This window comes from Tenrec ecaudatus, chromosome 4 (assembly GCF_050624435.1).
Source record: "Tenrec ecaudatus isolate mTenEca1 chromosome 4, mTenEca1.hap1, whole genome shotgun sequence".
Classification (NCBI taxonomy): Eukaryota; Metazoa; Chordata; class Mammalia; order Afrosoricida; family Tenrecidae; genus Tenrec; species Tenrec ecaudatus.
The window spans coordinates 100,091,614-100,114,652 of record NC_134533.1 but is presented as its reverse complement, the minus strand read 5'-3'; the positions used below and the strand labels follow the sequence as shown (position 1 = coordinate 100,114,652).

Below are 23,039 nucleotides of genomic sequence, written 5' to 3'. Positions count from 1 at the left end.
CTGAGCTAGATGGCCGCTTGTTTACCTTCTAACCTTTAAGACCCCAGATGCTATATCTTTTGATAGCCGAGCAGCATCAGCTTTCTTCGCCACATTTGCTTATTCACCTGCTTTGTCTTCAGTGATTGTGTCAGGAAGGTGAGCATCATAGAATGCCAGTTTAATACAACAAAATATTCTTCCATTGAGGGAATACTTGAGTGGAGGCCCAATGTCCATCTGCTACCTTAATACTAAACCTATAAATATATGCACATAGATCTATTTTCCCATCAATTTTTATATTAAGTTATCAGCTCTTATTCAAGTTCTCTTTTAAAAAAATACACAAACCCTATTATCTCAATATGAGTGATTTGTACATCTTCATTAGCTTTACTTCATTTCATTGCCAAAACCATTTTATTGGGAGCTAGTACAGATATCGTATTAGTCCAGTTCAATCACATCAAGCAGCACTGTACAACTGCAACCCGAGTAGTTTCAAAACATTCTCTTCCTTCTTGTACTCCTTTCTACCAGCTCCCCTTAACCTCCTCCCCTCTCATTATGCGTCCCCACCCCTCCAGGATGCTTGGTCTACTTCTTGCCTCTATAGGGTCAACAATCCTGGATTTCATATACCGAAAAACAGGAAAACTTCTAACAAAAATTTTAAAGGGTTACCCCAAATGACAAAATACATCAGAGATAACCCCAATGTGAAAAAGAATAAAAATTTTAAAAAGAAACACAGAAAATTATGAAACCCAGATCAGGCTCAGCATGAGTATGAGGAAGAATAAAATAAGTTTTAACCAGTCAAGTCATTTATTATTTTGATTTCCTATAGTCATCTCTCCAATACACTCCATTTAGTAACTGGTTTATTTCCATCCCTCCATTACAGAAGTTTATTTCCCGTGTGGATCTCACAAATACATCTAGAGCTCCCACTGCCATCCATAGCCTGCTGCAAACCAGAATCTCATAAATTAGGCTCTGATACAATTCCCTCCTTCTGTTTCAGATTTTATGATTCACAATCTGGAATCACTAATGATGTGTACTTCTTCCAGGTGGACTTGGTTGACATTTCACGTAGGCAGTTGCTTGTTTGGAAACAAGCCTTTAAGACTCCAGACACTATTTTATCTGATAGTCAGGCATCATCTAATTTCACCACACTTTGTTACATCACCCATATCTTCTGTGGTCCTTTCCTGAAGGCAAGTAACAAGTAGGGCCATGATGTAAGAACCAATTGTGATTAAATTGCAGATAGGACTGAGTGTGAACTCAAAATCCATTCCTCAATCTATGATTTTTTTTAATCTGCCTTTGGTTCCCTTTAGAAACTTCCTTGTTAATTGATGGTAGAGTTTTTTCAATCATCCCGCTGGAGCCTAAATATCTTCCATTAAAATTTTCATTGATTATCCCCTGGTATTAATTTTTTAAATACACTTGAGAAAAGGGTATTAGGCAAATGTAGGCTAACTACATATTGCCATATCAGACTTATTGATATTGTACAGAATAAATCCTTTCATAACTGAACACTATACAAAAAATAGGAGTTGGTTGTCAGGGAAATTTTACAATAACATTCACTGACAATGTCAATCATAGGTTAGCTAGAATAATATATATCTTACAACTGAGGCTTTACTTTTTAGTATGTATAGCAAAATATTCATCTTCCTAGAATGCACACCCACAGTCCTCCTTGGCTCTTTACCTTGAAAATGCGGTAAAGGAGCCAGGCGGACCCTACTTTCCCACCGCTGCCTTTATGAATCGCTCCTGCCCGCGCATATGCCCTTAGGCATTCCTTTCCCCTTTCGCCACCTTTCTCTTTCATAACTATTTAGCCTTATCACATCATTGAACAATGCATTAATTACTTCCTTACCTACCCAATCAGGTTCTGAATTCACAAAGAACAAATATTTGAAAGCACCCATGATTTAACCAGAGGGCACACAGAGGAAAGCATCTGTAACATAAATATTTGCTAAATAAGTGCATGATGAATAAACAAACCTGTACTAGAAATTAGGAGGCCCAGTCTTGCATGACTTTCTACTATGTAATGAAGCAATGACAGCAGGTCTAGGATCAATTCAGACTATGAGTGGTTAATAGAGGAATTATTTACCACTCTAACTACAATATTTAGAATCAGGCTCAACACATAACAGATGTGCAAGATGTATTTGTTAAATGAACATATTTCTAATTCATAAACATTTAAGATTAAGTGGAAACTCCTTTGCTGTACATTTAAAGGTACACATTGACGTAGGGACCATCTTAAGATGAGCCCTCGTTTTCTTTTTTCATCTTTTTCAGCTTTTTGTTTTATTTTATTGGAGGCTCTTACAACTCTTACAACAATCCATACATCAGTTGTATAAAACATATTTGTATATATGTTTTCACCAATCTTTTCTAGACATTTACTTTCTATTGAGCCCTTGGTATCATCTCCTCTTTTTTCCCCTCCCTCCCTACTCCATCCCCGCCCTACTTTTCTTTGGGCTCCACTCAGAGGTGTGAAAGAAACTCTTCCCACCCCACCTGCTTCACTCCAACACTCTTCCATGTTTGTAGCAAATTCACACACATACACATATGCTTTACATATCATGCTCTAAATTTTAACCAGAAAAAGATTATATGGTTCCTTAACTTAGTAATGAAGGCCCCTCTACTTACAGACTGCATGCTTTAGGGAATAAGTTTTTGAAACAAAAAAAGAGAGAGAGAGACAAACACCTACTGAACACTTTCTCAAAAAGAAACTACAAAAAGTTAAATCAACTTGTAAATGTTATAGTTATAGCTTAAGATTAAAGACCCATTTATTTTAAAACAATTACTGAGTAACATTTACCTAATGCTTGCTTTCACAGAAGAGCGGTGTATTTTGTCTGCCAGTTTAGGAAATTAAAGTGACTCCGGTCTCTATTTGTGACTGCTTATGCAATAGCCAGAACGCACTCCTTAAAACCAGAAGAGCCTATTCTACAAAATGGCAACAAACACTCTAAATTAGCTCTCCTACTTCCATTTTACTAAGCCGTTACACCTAAACTCAACGGAAATGGATCATTTGTCCAACTAAAGTCCAATACTGTACTAAAATGAAGATATCATACAATATTAATGATGTTTCCTTCCAAGGCTGTTAATGTCAGAAAAAGGCTACTTCAACTCCCAGCAAGTGTTCAATAAGTATTTTGTTGAACATAAATGTTACATGACTTTGTCCTCAGGTTCACTAAACAACCCAAACGATTCAAAGTAATTTCAACAAAGTTCATTTTATGTTTTGATGTGCATACATGTGTGTGTATACACATAGAGCAAAAATCATTAAAAATTACTGTGATCAAGTCAATTCTGACGTACACATCTGACATACAATTATGTGATCAAGTCAATTCTGACATACACATCGATGTATACACATCTATGTATACATACACATCTATGTATACACAATGACATATACATATGTATGAATATATATTATATATACTATATATGTGTATATATCACTACCATTGAGTTGATGCTGACTCATAGTGACCCTATAGAATAGGGATGAACTGCCCCTGTGAATTTCCAAGACTGTAGCTCTTCACAGAAAAAGAAAGACCCGTCATTCTCCCATGGAGCACCTGGTGGCTTTAAACTGATGAGCTTGTGGTTAGTAGCTCAATGTGTAACCACTATGGCACCAGGACTGATTTATACACACACACACACACACACACACACACACACACACACGCACGCACATATCTTGGGATCAAGTTTAAGACTATGCTACCTCATACTGACTCTACTAGCAGTAATTATTCACCACGCAGAGATTCTAGTAAATGTCATGAATTCTTCGGGGAAGGATAAAGTGGAAGTATTTACAAGATCTGCCCAGAGAGCACCAAAGGGTCAGGGCGCACAGGCAAGAAGGGAACACCACACTCTGCTGCAGAAAGAAGGCAGTAATTCTTAATTCAGGGTCCACAGAATTAAACAAAAACCCTAACTCACTGCCATCAAATTGATCAGAAGTATGTTTCCCCTTACAGTAATTTCATTAATTTTTATATGAGGTAATAGAAACCCCTGAGCACTTTGCACTTGATTCAGCACTTAGTTTGAGGTTCCTTCAAGACTTGCTTTGCCACACGCTGGAGTATACATCACCTGAGCTGGGGACTGTCGGACCCTGCCATCTGGTTGACTGTTGGTGACCCGCCCTGCTGTTTGTTGCCTGTGGCCGAACTGCCTGTACTGCTCTACAGAAGACTCAGCTGTCTGATTCCTTGACTTGCACCCAGCAGCCCTAGTGAGTTGAAGGACTGCCTGTGCATTAACTGTCTCACAGAAGTGAGTTGAACTGAGCCCTCTGTACTGCTCTGTGGAATAAATTAGCTGTTTATTTCTTCATGTTCTATATATTTATATATCTATATCTATCTATCTATCTATCTATCTATCTATATAAAATCACAAGTGTCCGGGTTTTGTTTCTCTAGAAAACCCTAACACAGGTATATAATACTTAAAATTTGTTCCATTAAACTTAAAAAATAGCAAGTATATTTTTTCCACATTACTGATTATAGATATATTAAAAATATATGAAATATGACATTTAAAGCCATATTGTAATTTATTCTACCATTCAATTACCAATGAACAATGAAGTTCAATAAAATTGTTTTACTATTATCAATTAATCTACATATTACTTGGAGACTAGTTCTTTTATTTCTATAGATAAAATTCATACAGGTAATAAACTGTTAACTCAGATGATGTCTCACACTTAAGTATTGAATGAAAACTTGCCCCAAAGACTATAAAATAGACCCACCTAAAGGGTATAACAAGGCCAGTTTTTCTGTGCATTTACCTTATGAATATTAACAATCATCTTTATGTAATTCTTTAGTATCCTGTTTAAAAAATAAGTATCTCAATTTCCTAGCATTGACTATGTCACTCTAGTAAGAAGTATTTCAAAGGTTGCTACAGTAGTTGAATGATTTTATGTCAACCAGACACTTTGGATATGGGTGGAGTGAAATCTGTCAATCATGTGGTAGCTTGATGACACTTCCTTGGGAGTGTGAACTTTGTGTAAGAGTGAGGGACTCTGGGAAGGGTGCTCTCTATTCCTTCACCTTCCTGCTAGTCTTGCCTTTGCCACCAATGGACCTTGGATCTAAGTGATTCTGCACACACAGGCCTGTGATCTTCCTGATTCCTGGTTCACCTCTCTGCATCACTGGTATGTGGCTACAGGAGTCTGGGAATTCAGGGGGTAGCGTCCATCTCAGGAACTTGAGGTAAACTGGGCTAGGATGCCTTCTTGATGTGTAACTACTTGTGTGTGTGTGTTTGTGTGTGTGTGTGTGTGTGTGTGTGTGTGTAACTACTTCTTGATGTAAGCCTCCTTCTTATGCACAGAGGAGTGTCGCTGGATTTAATTCTCTAGACAACCAGCCTAATACAGTCTCTAAAACACAGGTAAAGTTCACAAGATAATTTAATTTGAATAATTCTTACAATAGTGCTTTTATTGTTTTAATAGAAACCACTAACTTGCCTGAAGACAAAAGACTGTTGATCATCTCCAAAAAGGTAGGATGTACAAACTGATAGTCTTCAAGAAGCAAAACTACTTGCTGGGATTCAACACCTGCAAGATGCAGTACCTGTTCAGTAAGAAAAGATAGTCAATAATCCGAGAATTTTGGTGTGGTGCTTTCAAAAACCATTCTGCATATAAAGCATGCCTGTGTAATCATCAATCTGTTTATATATTTATTTTAAATAATTGTAATTGAAATCAAACATTAGCCATACAATTTGAAAAAGTATATGAAAACAAATCAACGTAGGCTATCCCTGACTAATGGGAAATTTCTGCTTTCCCTTTAAACAGGGCTTCAAGCAATTGGAACCGGTTATGTGATGGCCAACAAAGCAAAACTGGAATAAAAATACCTGTATTTTCACAATTTGGGTTAAGCCCTGATAAAGGAGACTGAAATGAAGCATAGTGAGTCCTTTCAGAATCTGATACATGAAAGATGAGTAGCAAGACCATGGAAAGCCACACGCATTCAAACTGGCACCATCCTGGAGTAGAGCACAAGCATCTTTGCGCAGGCAGCACCGTTTCAGCTCGGAATCCACTTTTTGTTGAAGACCCAAACTCAACTGGCGAGCAACAAACTCTTCATCACGATCACCTGCACTTACTGCATCTGCATGATTTAAATCACTGAAAGGGATTATAGCTGTTTCTTACACCCACTGCCATCAAGTCATCGCAAACATAAAGGGCAGAGAAGAACTGCTTGATAGGGTTTCCAAGACTACAAATTTTAAAGATAAGCCAAGCCTCATCTTTTTCCTGTGAAGTGGCTCTCAGTTTTGAACCCTTGATTTTGCAGTTAAGCATCCCAATGCTTACCCACTGCACTACCAAGGCTCCAAATCCTTGCAATAAAAGAAAGAAAAACAGAACAAAAAACACTGCCAATGAATATATTCCAACTCATAAGGACCCTGCATAGGATCCCCAAGGCTTGTGCACAGTGGAGGCTGGTTTTGAATCACCAACCTTGTGATCAGCAGTCCAAACACGTAGTCAACATGGCCACCAGGGCACTAAATTAAGACTAAATAAAAATTGTATGTACTTGGTTCAACTAACCTACAGATTCTGAAAAGTCATGGTTAAGGTAGAGATCTCATTAATTACCCAGGAAAAATCTGTAATACTGGGAGGAAATGTTAGTTAATTTGGAACCCTGGTGGGAGAGTGGGTAACACATTGGGTTGCAAACTTCAAGGGCAGCGGTTCAAAGCCATCAGCTGCTCTGCAGCAGAAAGATCAAGCTTTCTACTCCCTCCAAGAGTTACAGTCTTGGAAATGCAGAAGGGCAGTTCTGCTCTGCCATACAGGGTCACTATGAGTCAGAATAGACTCAATGGCGTTGAATTTGAATTTGCTTTGTGGTTGATTCACTTATGGATCAAATTAAATCAAAAGCTAGTGAGTGGGTAATTTTGATAAATGTCCATATCTATTCTAAGTTAAAAAAAAATCCAACCTTTCATCTACAAGTCCACCAAACATCTCAAAATCTCCAAGAACCAGCAATTATATGAGAATAAGAAACTTTTTCCATCTAGAAATAAAAATAATTCTTTCTAATGATCATGAGAAAATGAATCACCATATGTAGTACATCAGAGATTTAAAAAGGCTTTTAGAATGCTGAGCAATAGGGTTCAAAGCACATATTAAGCAAAAACCTGCAATGAACTCACATGTTTGAGATCATTTTTGAACTGCTTCAGGTCATACCCTCGGGAAATCTTTGGAGAAAACAGCACCGCTCCGTGCATATGGCTGACTACAGAAGTGATTGTCCGGCGGCCCACGCCACTGCGTCCTGCTAACAAAAGGGAGCCTCCAGGGAAACTCAGCACTCTATCTATCCTAGACATGTACTCCAGGACTTCTTGGAAAAGTAAAATGTCTAAGTGCTGGTTATCTCGTCCATAGTGAATAAGACCCTTTAAATATAAAAAAGAATATTGTGTAGTCAATATAATTCCTAATTGCATCGTGAAATATGCTCTAAATGAAAATATTACGTTTTATATACAAAGAAAAGGATGCTGTGAAAACATCTCCCACCCAATATTGTATCCATCTAATAATCCAGCTCTATAGAAGCTTCAAGGGACAACCTAGTGACGTCTATTCAGATTCTACATAAATGGGATCCTTTGGGAGGATCGTTAATAAAACTGTTTAAACTATAGAAAGGAATCAGGTTCATAATAAATACTTCCAAGACTCTCAAATTTTAACATGTTACAAGTTTAGTGTGCATTTATCATGAAGCAATCTCAAGGCACTAGAAATCAGTGCCTAAAAATCCTTTTCAAACTTGTGTTTGTGCTGGGTGCAGGAGGGGCGGTGGGCACATGAGTAATAAAAGTTCATGCAGGTACAGAACTGCTAAGTTGGCACTGACTCCCCAGCACCTCACAATAACAGGCATCGTGTGCTTCCTGAGCCACGATGGCCTGCAGGGCGACACAGGACAGGTCACATATCAGCAACTTTCCACCTCCCCAAACTTTGTGGTACCTACTGTAAACAGATCAGTTCAACTAGGCATCGCCAAGCCACTTTCAACTCAGAGCAACGCTACGTGCAACAGAATGCAGCTCTGCCTAGTCCTGAACCGTCCTCACAATCACTGCTGTGTTGGAGCCCGTAATTTGCAGGCCCTGTGTCAGTCCCTCTTATTGAGGGTCTCCCTCTTTCCTCCTGACCAAGCATGATGCTCGCCGGGGACTCGATCCTTCTAACATGTCGAACTTAGGAGAGAGGAAGCTCTTCATCTTGGTTTCTAAGGATCATTCTGGCTGTAGTTCTTATTTCTCTGGCAATCTATCAATACTGATTATTCAATATTCTTTGGCAACACCAGAATTCAAATGCATCGATTCTGATCCTGTCTTCCTTATTCATTGTCCAGTTTTTAAATGCCTAGAAGGAAATTGAAAATGCCATGGCTTGTAGTGGGTTACACATGTGTGGCAAACCACAAGGTCACCAGTTCTAAACCACAACTGCTCTATGGGAGAAGATGAGGCTTTCCACTCCCATAGACTTGAAGTCCCAGAAACTCACAGGGAGTTTGACTCTGAATTGACTCTATGGCAGTGAGCTTTGTCATCTGCATGCCACAGGTTGCTAACGCGTCTTCCTTCCTCCAGTCCTCACACTGTGTTCTCCACACTGTCCAGCTTCTCATTACTTCTTCAGCACAGAGCTAGAATAAGCACGCTGCAATGAGTCAGCCCTAGCTCGCACCTTTCCTGGTTTTTAAACCACACAGTATTAACTTCTTCTGCTCAAATGATGGCCTCTTGGTCTATGTGCAAGTTCCACATAAATAGAACTTAGCGTTCTGGAATGCCAATTTTTCACAGTGCTAGCCACTTGAATGCCTTTTCACAACCTATAAAATACAAGTAAATATCTTTCAGGGTATCTATCCCCTGCTATCGGGCAAGATCCATCTGACATCAACAATAATATCCCTCGCACATCTTCTGAATCCAGCTTGCATTCCTGAAAATTCCCTGTGGCTGTACTACGGCAACTTGTTTTGAACCATCTTCAGCAACATTTCACTGGCGTGTAATAGTGACGCTATTGCTCAATAGTCTCCACTTTCAGATGAGTCACCTTCCTTTGGAACATGAACACAACGTGGTTCTCACGCAGGCAGTTGGCCAAGCGGCTGCTTTCTACAGTTCTTTGCATAGACAAGCGAGCTCCTCAAGTACTTTTTAGATAGCTCCAGCTGCTTCATTGTTGAAACATTTCAATTGGTATTCCATCAATTTTTGGAGCCTTGTTTTCCGCCAATGCCTTCAATACAAGTGTATATTTTTTTCTTTCAATGCCATTGGTTCTTGGTCATATGCCACCTGATGTAATTGTTGAAAATCAACAAATATTTTTTGTACCATGACTCTGTGTATTCTTTCCATGTTATTTTGATACTTCTGATTTCTTCCACCAGCCAAATGGAAGAGATCCACATCTGTATCCATATTAAAAGGCACAGAAATTTGAAGTACTTGATAAGGAAGATCAAAGAGTACAGCTTTCAATATGGATTACAACTAAATGTAAAGAAAACCATAATCCTCACAACTGGCCCAATGGATAACATCCTGATAAATGGAGGAGAGATTGAAGTTGTCAATGATGTAGGTCTGCTTGGATCCACAATCAATGCTCATGGATACAGAAGTCAAGAGATCAAAAGATTCACTGCACTAGGCAAATCTGCTGCAGATGGCTTTAGACTATTGAAAAGCAAGAATGTTACTTTGAGAACTAAGGTGTACCTTACCCAAGCCATATTTTTTCCGTTACCTCATATGCATGCCAAGGCTAGACACTGAATAAGGAAGACTGAGGAAGAATTAAAGCATTTTATTGTAGTACTGGCAAAGAATTTTTAAAATACCATGGACGACCAAAGGACAAACAGAGTGCTCCTTGTAGGCAAGGGATGGTGAAACTCCATCTCCTGTACTTTGGACACGTTGTCAGATCATGCCTGGCATAGCAGAGGGGCAGTGAAAAAGAAGGCCTTCAACGAGATGTATTAATCCAGTGGCTACAAAACTGGTGTCAAGCATAGTACAGTGAGGTTGGAGCAGGACTGGACAGTGTTTCAGTCTATCACACCTAAGGTCCACGTGGGTCTGACCTGACTTGATGGCACCTAACAACAACATGCCACTCAGTATTTTGCCCATAGAAACTTTCAATATGGCAACTAGAGGCTTGGATCTTTTTTTCAGTTTAGTAACCCACGAAATAAGATACTGATGAAATCAATATTATTAATATAAATATTAACTTGTCTTTTTGAAATACTGAAATATTAATTTAAGGCATAATATGCAATAGTGTTTTTAATTTATTTTAACTAAACTTAAAGAAAATTCCCATAAACAGTGCTCTTAATGTTTCCAAGGATCAATATCATCAGTATTACCTGGACACCTGTTAGAAATTCAGATTCTCTGGGCTCAACTTTATAAATCAAACTCTTTAGGATTAAAACTCAGAAATCTATATTTTTTATTCTACAAGTTATTGCAAAGCTTACCAAATTTTGACAACTATTGCTGTAAGATGAAACTGATATTTCTATCAATATTAAGCTTTAGTTAACACTAAGTCTCATTCATATTAATCCTCCCAGCACATCTTGACAATAATATATATATATAAGTATATGTGCTTCCAGTTAGGTCAAGTACATTATACTGAACTCCAAAAGAAAAGAAACAGCTACAGCTTTACCTATCATCTTTTAACTCTATGGCCTAAAAAGAAAAGCTTGCAATAAACACAACAAAAACATTTCTTTAATCAAAATAAAATAAAAATTCAAATTCAGAATTCATATTATACCTTTTTAATAACATCCTTGAGATCTGAAGAGCTTAGTTTTCCAAGTGGTTTTCCATGTGGAGGCAACGGTTGCCTTGGGGCTGCTCTTGCTCCTGAATTATGCCTGGCTCCCCAGGTAACATAGAAACTATCTGCAGAAAGAAAATATGAAAGTGCTTCAGATAAAGGGCTCATCAGTAAAGTAATACCACCTTCAATTATTTTAAGTTAGTCTAATAAGATCATCCTCTGAAAGGTAGAGATAAAGTATACCTTGTGGCCTGGTGGCACAGTGATTAAGCATTGGACTGCCAACTGCAAGGTCAGCATTTCAAAACCACCAGCTGCTCCTTGAGAATAAGAAAAGACTTTCTACTCATATAAAGAGTTCCAGTCTCAGAAACTCACAGCAGTAATTCTACCTTGTCCTACAGAGCCACTATGAGTCAGAATCAACTTGATAGCAGCAAGTTCAGAGTTTGGAGTTGGTAGAGAAATATGAACATTTAATCCTTTAAAGATAATTATTTTCGGCATGAAATTTTTGTTTAAGCCACGACTTTTCCGTAATAGAAGGCATTTTAACAATTTTGTTGACATAGAATTCTCCTACACAATTCAATAGTTCACTCACACAAAGAGCTGCACAACCGTCAACACGGCTTTTGACCATGTTCTCCATTCTAGTACTCCTCATCCCCACCTCCCCTCCACGCCCTCGATGGGCCAGTTACTGTCTCTGTACATCTGCCTGCCCCGGATTTCACAAACAGAAAGACCCTTTTACAGAACAGACTAACAACACTAACAAAGCAAAACAGACTTAAAACCCCAATTGATTGTACAATACTCTCTGATCACATGGTTATTCATAATGGAAGGCATTTGAAATGAAATACAAATATTTTGAAGGTAATGTGGGTGTGGCTATTTTGGGTCCCTGCTGCTGGAGTTAGTAGATGGGAGCCATCTCTCCAGACACACACACGATTCAGGCCCCACCAAATGGCAGCACATACTAAACACAGCACAGCGGCTTCCAACAAACCCAGAGGCAGAGAATGTTGTGGTCACAAAACAGTGACGACACAAAAACCTTGCGGTGTTATTTCAAACTCGACCTGAACAACGACAGCCGTCGTAGTGGCTGTCCTCTACTTCATGCTCCCCAGAGGGAACTGACTTGCTTCCCGCTCTCCTCTGCAATCCCTACTTTCCACCCTGTGTGTCCCATTTTGATTCTATTCTTTCTTCTAGTATCTTCAAACTTAAACTAAAGATAATTGCATAAATCACAAAATAAAACATTTTCAAGACCCTCTTTAATAACGGATTTATTAATACTATGAAGAACCATAATTTCTAAAAGAAAATTAAAGGATAAAACCAAATGATTAGAGAGATGTACTGTACTGAAAAGTGGATACTGGCTTGGACTTGATGACAGGTCAAATAAATCCAACGGGGCAAAAAATCTTCTAGATCGACATGGACAGAGGTTTTGTTGGAATAAGGACTGCAGAGAAGATGGGCATTTGGTGATTCGGGCTGCATCCGTGTAATCAAATGAGAGGTTTTGTAATTTGTGCAGATGGAAGAGAAAGCAAGAAATGCAATGACGAAGGAAAAAGGTATAGGAAGTGGTTTAGAACTATGCAAGTTGAAGGTTGTTGCTTGCTCTAGGATGGAGTAGAAAACCCTTGGAATCAGGGCAATTCAATGCTATCGTGCATAGAGTTGTTTTTAATTGGAGACTAACGATATATCAGCTAACAACAAGATCTGATTGTGGAACAGTCTCACGGAGGGGGAAAAGGTCAACAACAAAGTGAGTGGATTCTCTTTGTATGGCTGCAGGAACATTGTTTTAAATAAAGTTAAGAGACATTTACGGACTTATCATTTTAAACTTCAGAAAATGAACACTTAGCTACTATATAATGCCCAAAGAATATGCCACTTTCTTTACATGTTCTGTGGGCTTGTTGTCAGAGACATCGCTACCACAATTTTTAGAAAAAGACCCGACTAGACGCAAAGCCATCAGAGATGCAAGACACAATGACAGGAGTTCCAAGTCAAAATCAAGGCAACGCTGAATTTCTAAAGACCCCTGGTGGCCCAACAATTCAAAGCCCCAAGCCTCGGTGGGAGAACAATGAAGCCCTCTACTTCCAGAAAGAAGCACAGCCTCCCGCAAACTCTCTACAGGGCCCAGCAGCGGGGTTTCCTTCTTGGTTTCTCTCCCCATGCTAGCCCTCCTTCTTCAATCTATGTCCTGGCTCCAAAATTCAGGCAAATACCAAAATTCCCTTCTACCAAATCCAACATCCTTCCAACATTCTAAACTCCCTTTGTCTTATAAATCAGGGTGCCAAGACCAACAGCAAACAGATAAATGTACGATTTATAGAAATATACTATATAAAAATTTTTTAAAACAAACTTCTCCTCTGAGAGAACAGAAACTCATTTCGAAGCTTGAAAACTATTCTATTAAAAAATATTTCCATTAGTGTGATCTTTTATCGAACGTCTTCTCACTGCAAAGATTGTTATGTCACTCTCACGGAAGTTTTCACGATGCTATATTGAGCAGTATGACCAACACAGCTGCTTTGGCTGAAGGGCATGGCACTGTTGCCTATCATAAAATGGCAGTAATATGTAAAACGTTCTGTGCCAATGACATTATGGGCACCAAACCAGAGGAAGCGAAGTCCAACTTCTAGCCATCCTATAGAACAGAGTACAACTGCCCTAGGCAATAGCTGATGAAAGCAGGCAGCCACCTCGTTCTCCTGTGGAGTGACTGGGTGGGTTTAAACTATTGACCTTTGGGTTAACAATGGAGCACACAATCATTGTACAACCAGGCTTCTTAGCGTTATGAATAGTGGCAAGCAAAAGAAACACCATTACACTTCACCAAAAGTTTATTATCATCATATGTAGATTCTTCTCAATGATATTTAAGTTGCATACATTTACAACTGTTGTTTTTTAAAACATCATTAATGAAAATCCTCCTGGAAAAATAATTTTGCAGAGCAAACATGAAACATTACAGCCTGAACCACTTTTCCCAAGAATCATTATGGTATCGAATTGTTTGAACATATTTATAGAAATCTAGCAAAAGAAAGACTGAACAGCCCTTACAAAAAAGTATATTAAATGACACAACATTATAATTTGTTCAGAAAATAGACATAAGAAGGCATACTAGGAAAACAATAATTTTAAAGATCTCAAAATAATATTTACATAAACACTGTAATTATATTACCTGCCATATTCTCTATTATATCTGAGCCCCAATCTCCTTGAAACACTGATGTCAAAATGCTGTCAAATGCATGAAGTTCCTTGGCCCCAACAATTTTGTCACGGAATAAGCGGCGTGCTTCGTATGCTACAATTTCTAATACATAATCTAGTGGATGTTGTGAGGTTCCTTAAAAAAGACAAAATATCTGAAAATTTACATCATAATAAAACTCAAGTGATTTTAAATTGCTTTAAAGTAATATAATAAGAAATAAAAATTAAGAATCTACATACCGTGTTTTGACATCAGATAAGTTAAAAGAAAAGAAAAAGAGTTAAATTTTATTTTGTTAAGGTGTTAATAAATTTGTTGTTTTCACCTAAAGCACACACTAACTTCTAGTATATTCAGTTGTTTGGTGAAACATAACTTAAAAGAGCATGTTAAATATGATTTCACAATAAAGAACAATTTATTTTTCCCCAAAGAATCAGGCTTTACTAATGGCAATTATAAATAATCCTGAAGAAATAAAATGTGTAATTATTGTTATAGTCCTTATTTAATGTATCTAGTATAAATACAATCAACAGTACGAATATGCACATACATCCTGAAAAAAGATAAGTGATTTGATATCTTAAAAACAAAACTTACCTCCTTCTAAATCATATCTGAATAAACCAAGAACCCATTGGGTAAGAATGCAAGGAGTAAAAAAATAGTGACTATAATCATCAACTGTAAATTTGGCCCGCACCTAAAAAGAGTAAATAGGATATATGGTCAATTTAATATCTTAAATATATAATTACATGCAGGAATGGCAATTTTTACCTTTGGAAGGAACTGTATACCAATATAATTAATTTGTCTGATTACCTGTACATTTACATGTTATGAAATTTAACAAAATTATTCTCATAAAATATTCATAGACTTCAAATAATTACAGTTATGAAGCCCTAGATAAAGAGATTCACTAAAGTCACAAGGATTTTAAATGGTCTGTTTAAACATAATGTAATAATAGAGGATAACAGGAGTGTTAATTCAAGCTTCCTAAGGCTTGAAGCTTCCAGGCTTGAAGTCAAGAGGCCACCTCTCTTCTCAATACCACAGTCATCGTTATCTAACGCCTCAGTTAATTTAGAGGAGAAGGGGCAGGGAACTTACCTTTTCCCACTTCTAATGAAACAGTGTAATAAACACTTCCATAACTGGCATTTGCCATTTTCTTTACCTAAAAAAGATCTTTTACCCTCAGTCACGTGGTGAACTTATGAACGTCTATTCATCTCTAAGACTCAGACCAAATTTTGCCTCTTTTTTAAAGCCTGTCACATAGCAAAGTTATTCAAACAACTCCCTGGAGTTGTACATACTCCTATTGCTATACTTCTCAAGTTGTATTAATAATTTATTTATTTATATGACTACGTCCCTCATCGAATGAGAACTTCCAGAGAATGAAGACTCATTCATTTTTGCACCTCTAAGACTGGCCAGAGGAGGCACACAGTAAATATCTAATGCACACTCAATGCCTACTTTTCAATTTATTCTCAAACTAATATGGGAAGATGCCTCAGACATTTGCTCATAGGTAGTAGAAAAAAATAAGCATCGAAGACTACTCTTTAAGGTTTTAAGCCTGGAAGACAGAAACTGCTAGAAGTCAGTAGTGAGAGCTGGTTTGGGAAAGAAGATGAAATCCATTCTAAATATGCTAAAGTTCAGTTGATAACAGAATATCCATCCTAATATATTCATTCAATAAATATTTACTAATGGTCTACTAGAAACCAGGAGCCCTGGTAGAGGTGTGGTTATGCATTGGGCTGCTAACTACAAGGTCGACAGTTTGAAACCACGAGCAGTTCTTCAGGAGAAAGGGCTTTCTACTCCCATTAACAATCGCAGTCTCGGAACCTCACCAAGGCAGCTGTACCATGTGCTATACTATAGCAGCTATAGGGTCACTTTAAGTCAGTACTGATTTGATGGCCCTGAGTTTGTCACATGATTAGAAACTGACCAACACAAGATAGGACAAAAAGTATGTAACCCTTATACTTAGACTCTAGCGGAAAAGTCTAATTAAGCAGCAGAAAAGTAAATCCTGAGATCATCACAGAAGGCAGAATTAAGAGTAGTCATTTAGGAATGCAACCAATAGACATGAAACTACAATACAAACACATATGTACCTGCTCATACACTTGTACCATAGATCCTGCTAAGAGATAAATTTTTGATGAAGAACCCCAAATAGGATGATTCTTCAAATTTTTATGTAAAACTGGTTCCAAATATGCTCCGTAAATGGTTTGTAATTGTTCTCTTTCTGGGTAACTTAAATTAAAAAAAAAAGGCACATAAGAAACATTTAATTAAGACAAATATTCTAAATTATCATCTTAATTACAGCAATGCTTTTCATAATATCATCTGAAACCTATACATCTCAGTGTCCTACCCAAGTGTTGAAGGTGAGGTCAGGGTCAAAGTGCCTCTCTTATTCAACAAAATTAGACCCCCGTTTATCTGTTGTTAAATATTAGGGAGCCCAATATAGTATTTCAATGAAATTATTTTAAAATATCTTTGCTTAGAAAACTACTCATCCCTAGAAAAAGACAAAAGGAAATTTTTACTTAAGAATAAACATTTTGAATTAAATATAGTCACAGAGCAGTGCACAGGCAGCAATCTACCTAAAGACAACAAAGAGAGAAACCAATGAAATAAATAAAATCAACCTATTTCTCCCATATCCAAAATTTATTTTAATACAACCTAATTTTGGTAATATCATGTATAAATTATAAAAGAACTTAATAGATGGGATGCAATCCATATGAAAGCCAAAGAACAAAGCTCTGTGCAGCAATTTTTAACAGCCTTTAGGCAGTGAGGCAATGTCGCAACCAGAAGACTGACCTTCGGGATGATTACAGGTCATGGAGTCGAATGGATATTTTTAAGCTGATGCCATTATATAATGATTAGAGGGTCAATTAAATAGGAGAACATAACCATAATAAATACCTATGCACCAAATGAAAGGGCTTCCAAATACATTAATGAAACGCTCACAGAATTGAAGGCAAAATAATTGTACAATAATAGCATATTTTAATATACCACTTTCAATGAAGGATACAACTAGAAAGAAATTCATCAGAGACCCAGAAGAACTAAACAACACAATCCACCAACTTGACCTCAGAGATATACACACAACCCTCCACCCAACCACAGCAAAGGAGGCTTCTCCAGAACAGACCATATGTTAGGTCACAAAGTAAGACTGTCGTTACATTAGACACACTTTAAAGATATTACAAAGCATCAACTCAGATCATAGTACTATAAAATTAGAAATCAATAAGATGGTCAAGGGGAAAAGGCAAGCACATGGAATTTGAATAACCACCTTGCTTAAAAAAACTGATAGGAAAAAATGAAATTAAACAATTCCTTGGAGCAAAGGCTACAATTATGAATACATAAAAAACGAAAACCTGTGGGAGAAAAGAAAAACAGTGCTCAGAGAAAAAAAAACTAAAGATATTTACACTCTAAATCTGCCATTCAGATTCCTGATAACGCTATTCTGAAAACTGGACGATGTAAACAGCTCCATAGTATTTATTTATCTCTAATACAGAAAATGCTTTGACTAAATTCTTCATCCTTCTAATTATTACTTATAGTTCTTGCAATAAAATAATAGCATCAAGGCTTAAATTCAACTATTTGTAGAAGGATCATTAATGGCTCCCTTAAGAAAGCACAACTGTATAAGATACCTGCTTTCAAAAAAAGACAATACGATACATACTCTACAGCACAAAGACGAACAATAGATGCAAATCTGGTGGTAAGCTTGTGTCTCCCCAGTCTTCCTCCAGCAGACATAGATGCCACAATCTGAATATTTTCTAAACCAACCCATTCCAAATTTTCATCATAAAATCCTTGATATGTCAAGACCTATTTGAAAATAAATGTATTTAAGTGATTTATACATAAGATTTTTAATCATGATATAAAATGTTGCCTAAAATTCAAATATTTCTAAATGCAAGCAACATTCTCTACCTAACTAGAGGGTTTAAAATTAAAGTATATGATCAATTTTTCTCTCTCTTACAAAAAATACCATTCAAGTCTCTATGATAAATGTTAGCGGAATAAGCTGTATTTTAAAAATGCTCTTCTCTCAAATAAAGATTAAAATCCAAATCACATTTCGAATCTATTAAAATTATTTTTTTTAAAACTGAGAGGGCAGATGTCAGACAGTATAAGACATGACAACATAATAATAATTTATAAATTATCAAGGGTTCATGAGGAAGGGGGATCGGGCAGGGAGAGGAAAAATAAGGAGCTGATGCCAAGGGCTCAAGTAGAAAGCAAATGTTTTGAGAAGGATGATGGCAGCAAATGTGCGAATGTGCTTGACACAATGGATGGATGGATGGATTGCGATAAGCGTTGTACGAGCCAGCAGTAAAATTATTTTTTTTAAAAGGGGGAACCAATCACAATGATCTACATATAACCCCCTCCCTGGGGGATGGACAACAGAAAACTGGGTGAAGGAAGACGTTGGACAGTGTAAGACATGGCAAAATAATAATACTTTATAACGATTGGGAGGAGGAGGAAGGGGAAAATAGAGGGGCTGATACCAAGGGCTCAGGTAGAAAGGAAATGTTTTGAGAATGATTAGGGGACAAATGTACAAATGTGCTTGACATGATGGATGGCTGGATTGTGGTAAGAGTTGTATGAGCCCCCAATAAAATGAGTTTTTTTAAAAAAACAAAAAACTGAAAGTACCCAGGGAAAATATAAAGAAAACAGTTAGGGTCCCTATATATATTTGACTATATTTCTGCAGTTGCATAACCCACTTGCTACCATGGAGTCAATTCAAACCCATCCTGACCCTTTAGACAGAGTAGACGGACCCCCTGTGGGTTCCAAGACTGTAATCTTCACAGGAGGATAAAGCCTCATCTTTCTTCTATGAAGTGTCTAGGAGTCTCAAACTGGTGACTTTACGGTTAGCAGCCCAAAGAATAACCCACTACACCACCAAGCCACCTTACAGTTATATAATAGAGTTAAATTTTTACCTAAGTCAGTGCAAAAAACGCTTAGAAGTTAATGTTTTTAATGTGATATAAGGAGTCCCTATGTGATACAAATGGTTAATGCACTAGGCTGCTGAACAAAAAGTTGTAAGTTCAAATCCATCCAGAAGCACCATGTGAGAAAGGTCTGGAAGTTAATGTCCAAAAAATGGAGCCACTGATAACTCTATCGAGCACAGTTCTACTTTGACATATATATATATATGATATATATATATGTCAAAATATATGCAACAGCAACTGATTATATAATGAAAATAAAATTACAGTAATAAATAAAATGTACTACAGTGAGTATGAAAGATACTTCAACCTTGCTACATCCACAAAGAGTCACAGTCTTGGAAATCCAAAAGGGCAGTCCTAGTCCGTGCTGTAAAGACACTGTGAGGCAGGAGCACCTCAATGGCAGTGAATACAGATAGCAGTGCATACACTGAGGGGAAATGCATCCTCTCAAACCCCAATATACGAAAAGGAGCTGAATAATGGGTCAAAGCAGCTGAGAAAGGCCTGGTTGACTAAGTCTAACGATGGTAGAAGAAGGCATAAAATGAAATACATAATTCCTTAATTCACTTCCATCTACTTCTGCTTTTCCCGTTTTGTAGAGTTAAAGAAGAGGGAACAGTATAGGAGGACATACTAGTAAGACAGTGGGTTACAAGTTGGGTTGCTAACTCCAAGGGCAGCAGTTCGACTCCACAAGTCACTGTTTTGAGAAAAAGATGATATCCACTGGGCAGTTCTACTCTGACCCTGAGTATCACTCTAAGTCAGCATCGACTCAATGGAAGTAGGTTTGGTTTTGGTTGGTTTGACACATGTAGAATAAAGATCATTTTTTAAACCCATCTCCTATTGAGACAATACTAACTCCTAAAGAAAAGACCATCAGAGAAATAGGCTTAGAACCACATTGAGATGTTTTAATTCACTCCTTTTTCAATCATATTAAAACACTTTAAGTGATAATACTCACCTGTTGTAGGAATGCTACCAAAGTGCTGGTCCCCCATTTATCAAGCTTGGGTAAGTTGATATCTTTTAAGTACAAGACAAGTCGTTCACAGTCTTTTGGCCTGTACACTCGACCAGTATTAGTACTGATGACCATGCAAGTCTGGCTCAGTTTCTGCAGGAGATGTCGAGAAGTAGTTTGCGCACTACAGTGAACTGTAGCAATCTGAGTGGATCGAAGCTGGGAAAAGGCATACCTGAGCAGCATCCTAAGAAAGACATATGACATTTGACTTTAAAATTCAACCAATATAATACTTTTAAATATACTTTAAGGCCTGTCATAACTATTTCAATGTATTAATTATAAGTTATTATATTAAGGGGGAGGGGCAAATATGGATATGGGCATGTACAACTATCCAGGTAATTTTCTCACTTGTTGACAAAACAAAGTCGATTCAATTTTCCAGGCATTTTTGTGACATCTTCAGCAAAATAAATAAAAGTCTACAGAAATAATTGAGTTTGATAAAAGTGAATACAGAACACACCAAGTATTTTTCCACAGTTAGAGAAAATCTGTTAGAAAAATTTTTCAATGATTTTAAAGAATATTTTAATTACTAATACCCAAAATGAAATGTGAAATAGTTCAACGCTTCTTTACTACTAGAAACTACATATAGTCGACATCTAAAATTAGCTGAATGTCACTAAATTAGAAATTATTTTTACATAGTTAACTTCAAGATTCATATTTTATAACTAAAATAGAAATTTGTGAATATATCTAATCATTTTGTTGTTATTATATGCAAAGGTTCTTTTTAACAGTAAGTTCTTCTAAAATTGCTCTTTCCATTACAAACATATAATCTGGCAAAGAAAATGGTACATTCTTCTCCATAGTGGTATTTTTATAACTAGTAAGAGTTCTTCACAGAAAAGATGAATGGTACTTCTGTCATTAGAAACATAATAAAAAGCGGCTGTCATTTTAAGGTGAAGGGGCATATACTAAAATCATAACACCAACATCACAAAATCTGCTCTTACCCTTTGCCACATCCTTCTGGTCCTACGAGAATAAATGGCTGCTTAGTATCAGAACTTAACCAAGGTTTGAAATAATCTAGACCCCGTTGCATGTCAGGAGTCTGAATCACTGGAAGAGTTTGGCCATTACTGAAGTGCTCAGCAGTCAAGTTGTCTGGCTTCCTCAATGCATACGATGCAAGTCTCCTTTTACTTGAGTCATAGAACGTGTCCATTGGTTTATGTGGGTCTGGGGGAGATTCTCGTGCCCAATTAAAAACCTTAAAGGAAAAAAATGTAATAAATTTTCACACACTAAAGAGAATTTGAAGTTTTAATCCTCTAAAGTATATGCTCCAGGCTCACCATATGAGAATAATCAACCATTTGAGATCTAAGGGCAGCGTTTACCTAAGACAGAGGAGTAGAGGGGAGAAGTAGAAACAGGAGGGACCACCAGCTGGAGAAACAAAGGGCCACAAGGAGGATTAGAATGGACGAGGTGAAACAGAATGTGCATGAAGTGTTCAATGTAGAACGGATGATGTGCTCAGTAAACCATCACCGAAATCACAATAAAAAGGTACGGATAATTTTTTAAAAGAACATTATCTATGCCACTAAATTGTACACATAAAAGCTGTTGAATTGGTATACAGGGGGTTCCAAAAAAAGTCATGGAGAAATTTCATTACCTTTTAATTCCATTTTTCCATGAACTTTTTGCAGACCCTAGTACATTTTGCTGTGTTCTCAATAAAAGCAGCAAGATAAACAAAAGTTAGGGGGGAAATGATGAGTTCTCAAAATAGAACATGGATCGACCTAGAAGATGTGCTGAGTGAAATACATCACTCACAAAACAACAAATTCTGTATAACTTCACCTAAAACATAAATTATATACCATTAGGTATTATAAACAATTCAATATGCAAAAATAGATCATCCTAGCTCAATAAAAAATTATACACTAAACCTAATAAATATCCTTTATAATTAAAGTAACATTTTGATTAAGGTATTTAATTTACTTCAAATTATCACTTATGCAATTTTTTAAGTCAACTAATTTGTGCAGATGCCCAGGATTAAATATGTGCAACTTTTAACGGAGTTCTTATGGAAACACAAAATTACAATTTAAAGAGAATTCCGAAGGCCTGCCATTTCCAGCACACTGCGGCATTGCCCGTTCCAACGCCACCATCACTGAGTAGAAGCAGTTGTGCTCTCTAACCATCACAAGTGCCCCCTGCATTTGCGGCGCAGGAAGACAGCCTCTGGGAGTACTCTTCACTTGTTCTCAGACTCGAGCAGGCTTTCATCTATTTAAAAGCAGCAGGTAGTACACTATCACGTGGCAGCAAGCAGGGACAGAGGTAACAGGCAATCATGGAAAGCAAACAGATACAGAGAGTAAAATGATAGTGTCAAAAGCAGCAGTGAAGTAAAAACTGAAAAACAAGATGGGGGGAAAAAAGCAAGGATACGATGTTCTAGCCAGCGCCCCAAAATAAGCTCAATTATTTTAAAAAACCAATAGAAAGAAAATTTCTTAATATGTAAATTCAGTTTAGACA

At 37.2% G+C, this 23,039-nt stretch overlaps 1 protein-coding gene across 1 annotated transcript in view; it reads right to left on the bottom strand.

Annotated features, from left to right (window-relative positions):
* The window catches only part of DYNC2H1 (dynein cytoplasmic 2 heavy chain 1), a 349,851-nt gene that overhangs the window by 237,410 nt on the left and 89,402 nt on the right, over positions 1–23,039 (bottom strand). Inside the window, exons 42-50 of the mRNA XM_075546528.1 lie at positions 21,479–21,738; positions 20,442–20,688; positions 18,136–18,287; positions 16,499–16,643; positions 14,946–15,048; positions 14,307–14,474; positions 11,039–11,169; positions 7,345–7,593; positions 5,609–5,717 (exon numbers count right to left, since the gene is read on the bottom strand). Coding sequence (XP_075402643.1) covers positions 5,609–5,717; positions 7,345–7,593; positions 11,039–11,169; positions 14,307–14,474; positions 14,946–15,048; positions 16,499–16,643; positions 18,136–18,287; positions 20,442–20,688; positions 21,479–21,738 — 1,564 coding nt within the window. The remainder of the gene's footprint in view (positions 1–5,608; positions 5,718–7,344; positions 7,594–11,038; positions 11,170–14,306; positions 14,475–14,945; positions 15,049–16,498; positions 16,644–18,135; positions 18,288–20,441; positions 20,689–21,478; positions 21,739–23,039) is intronic.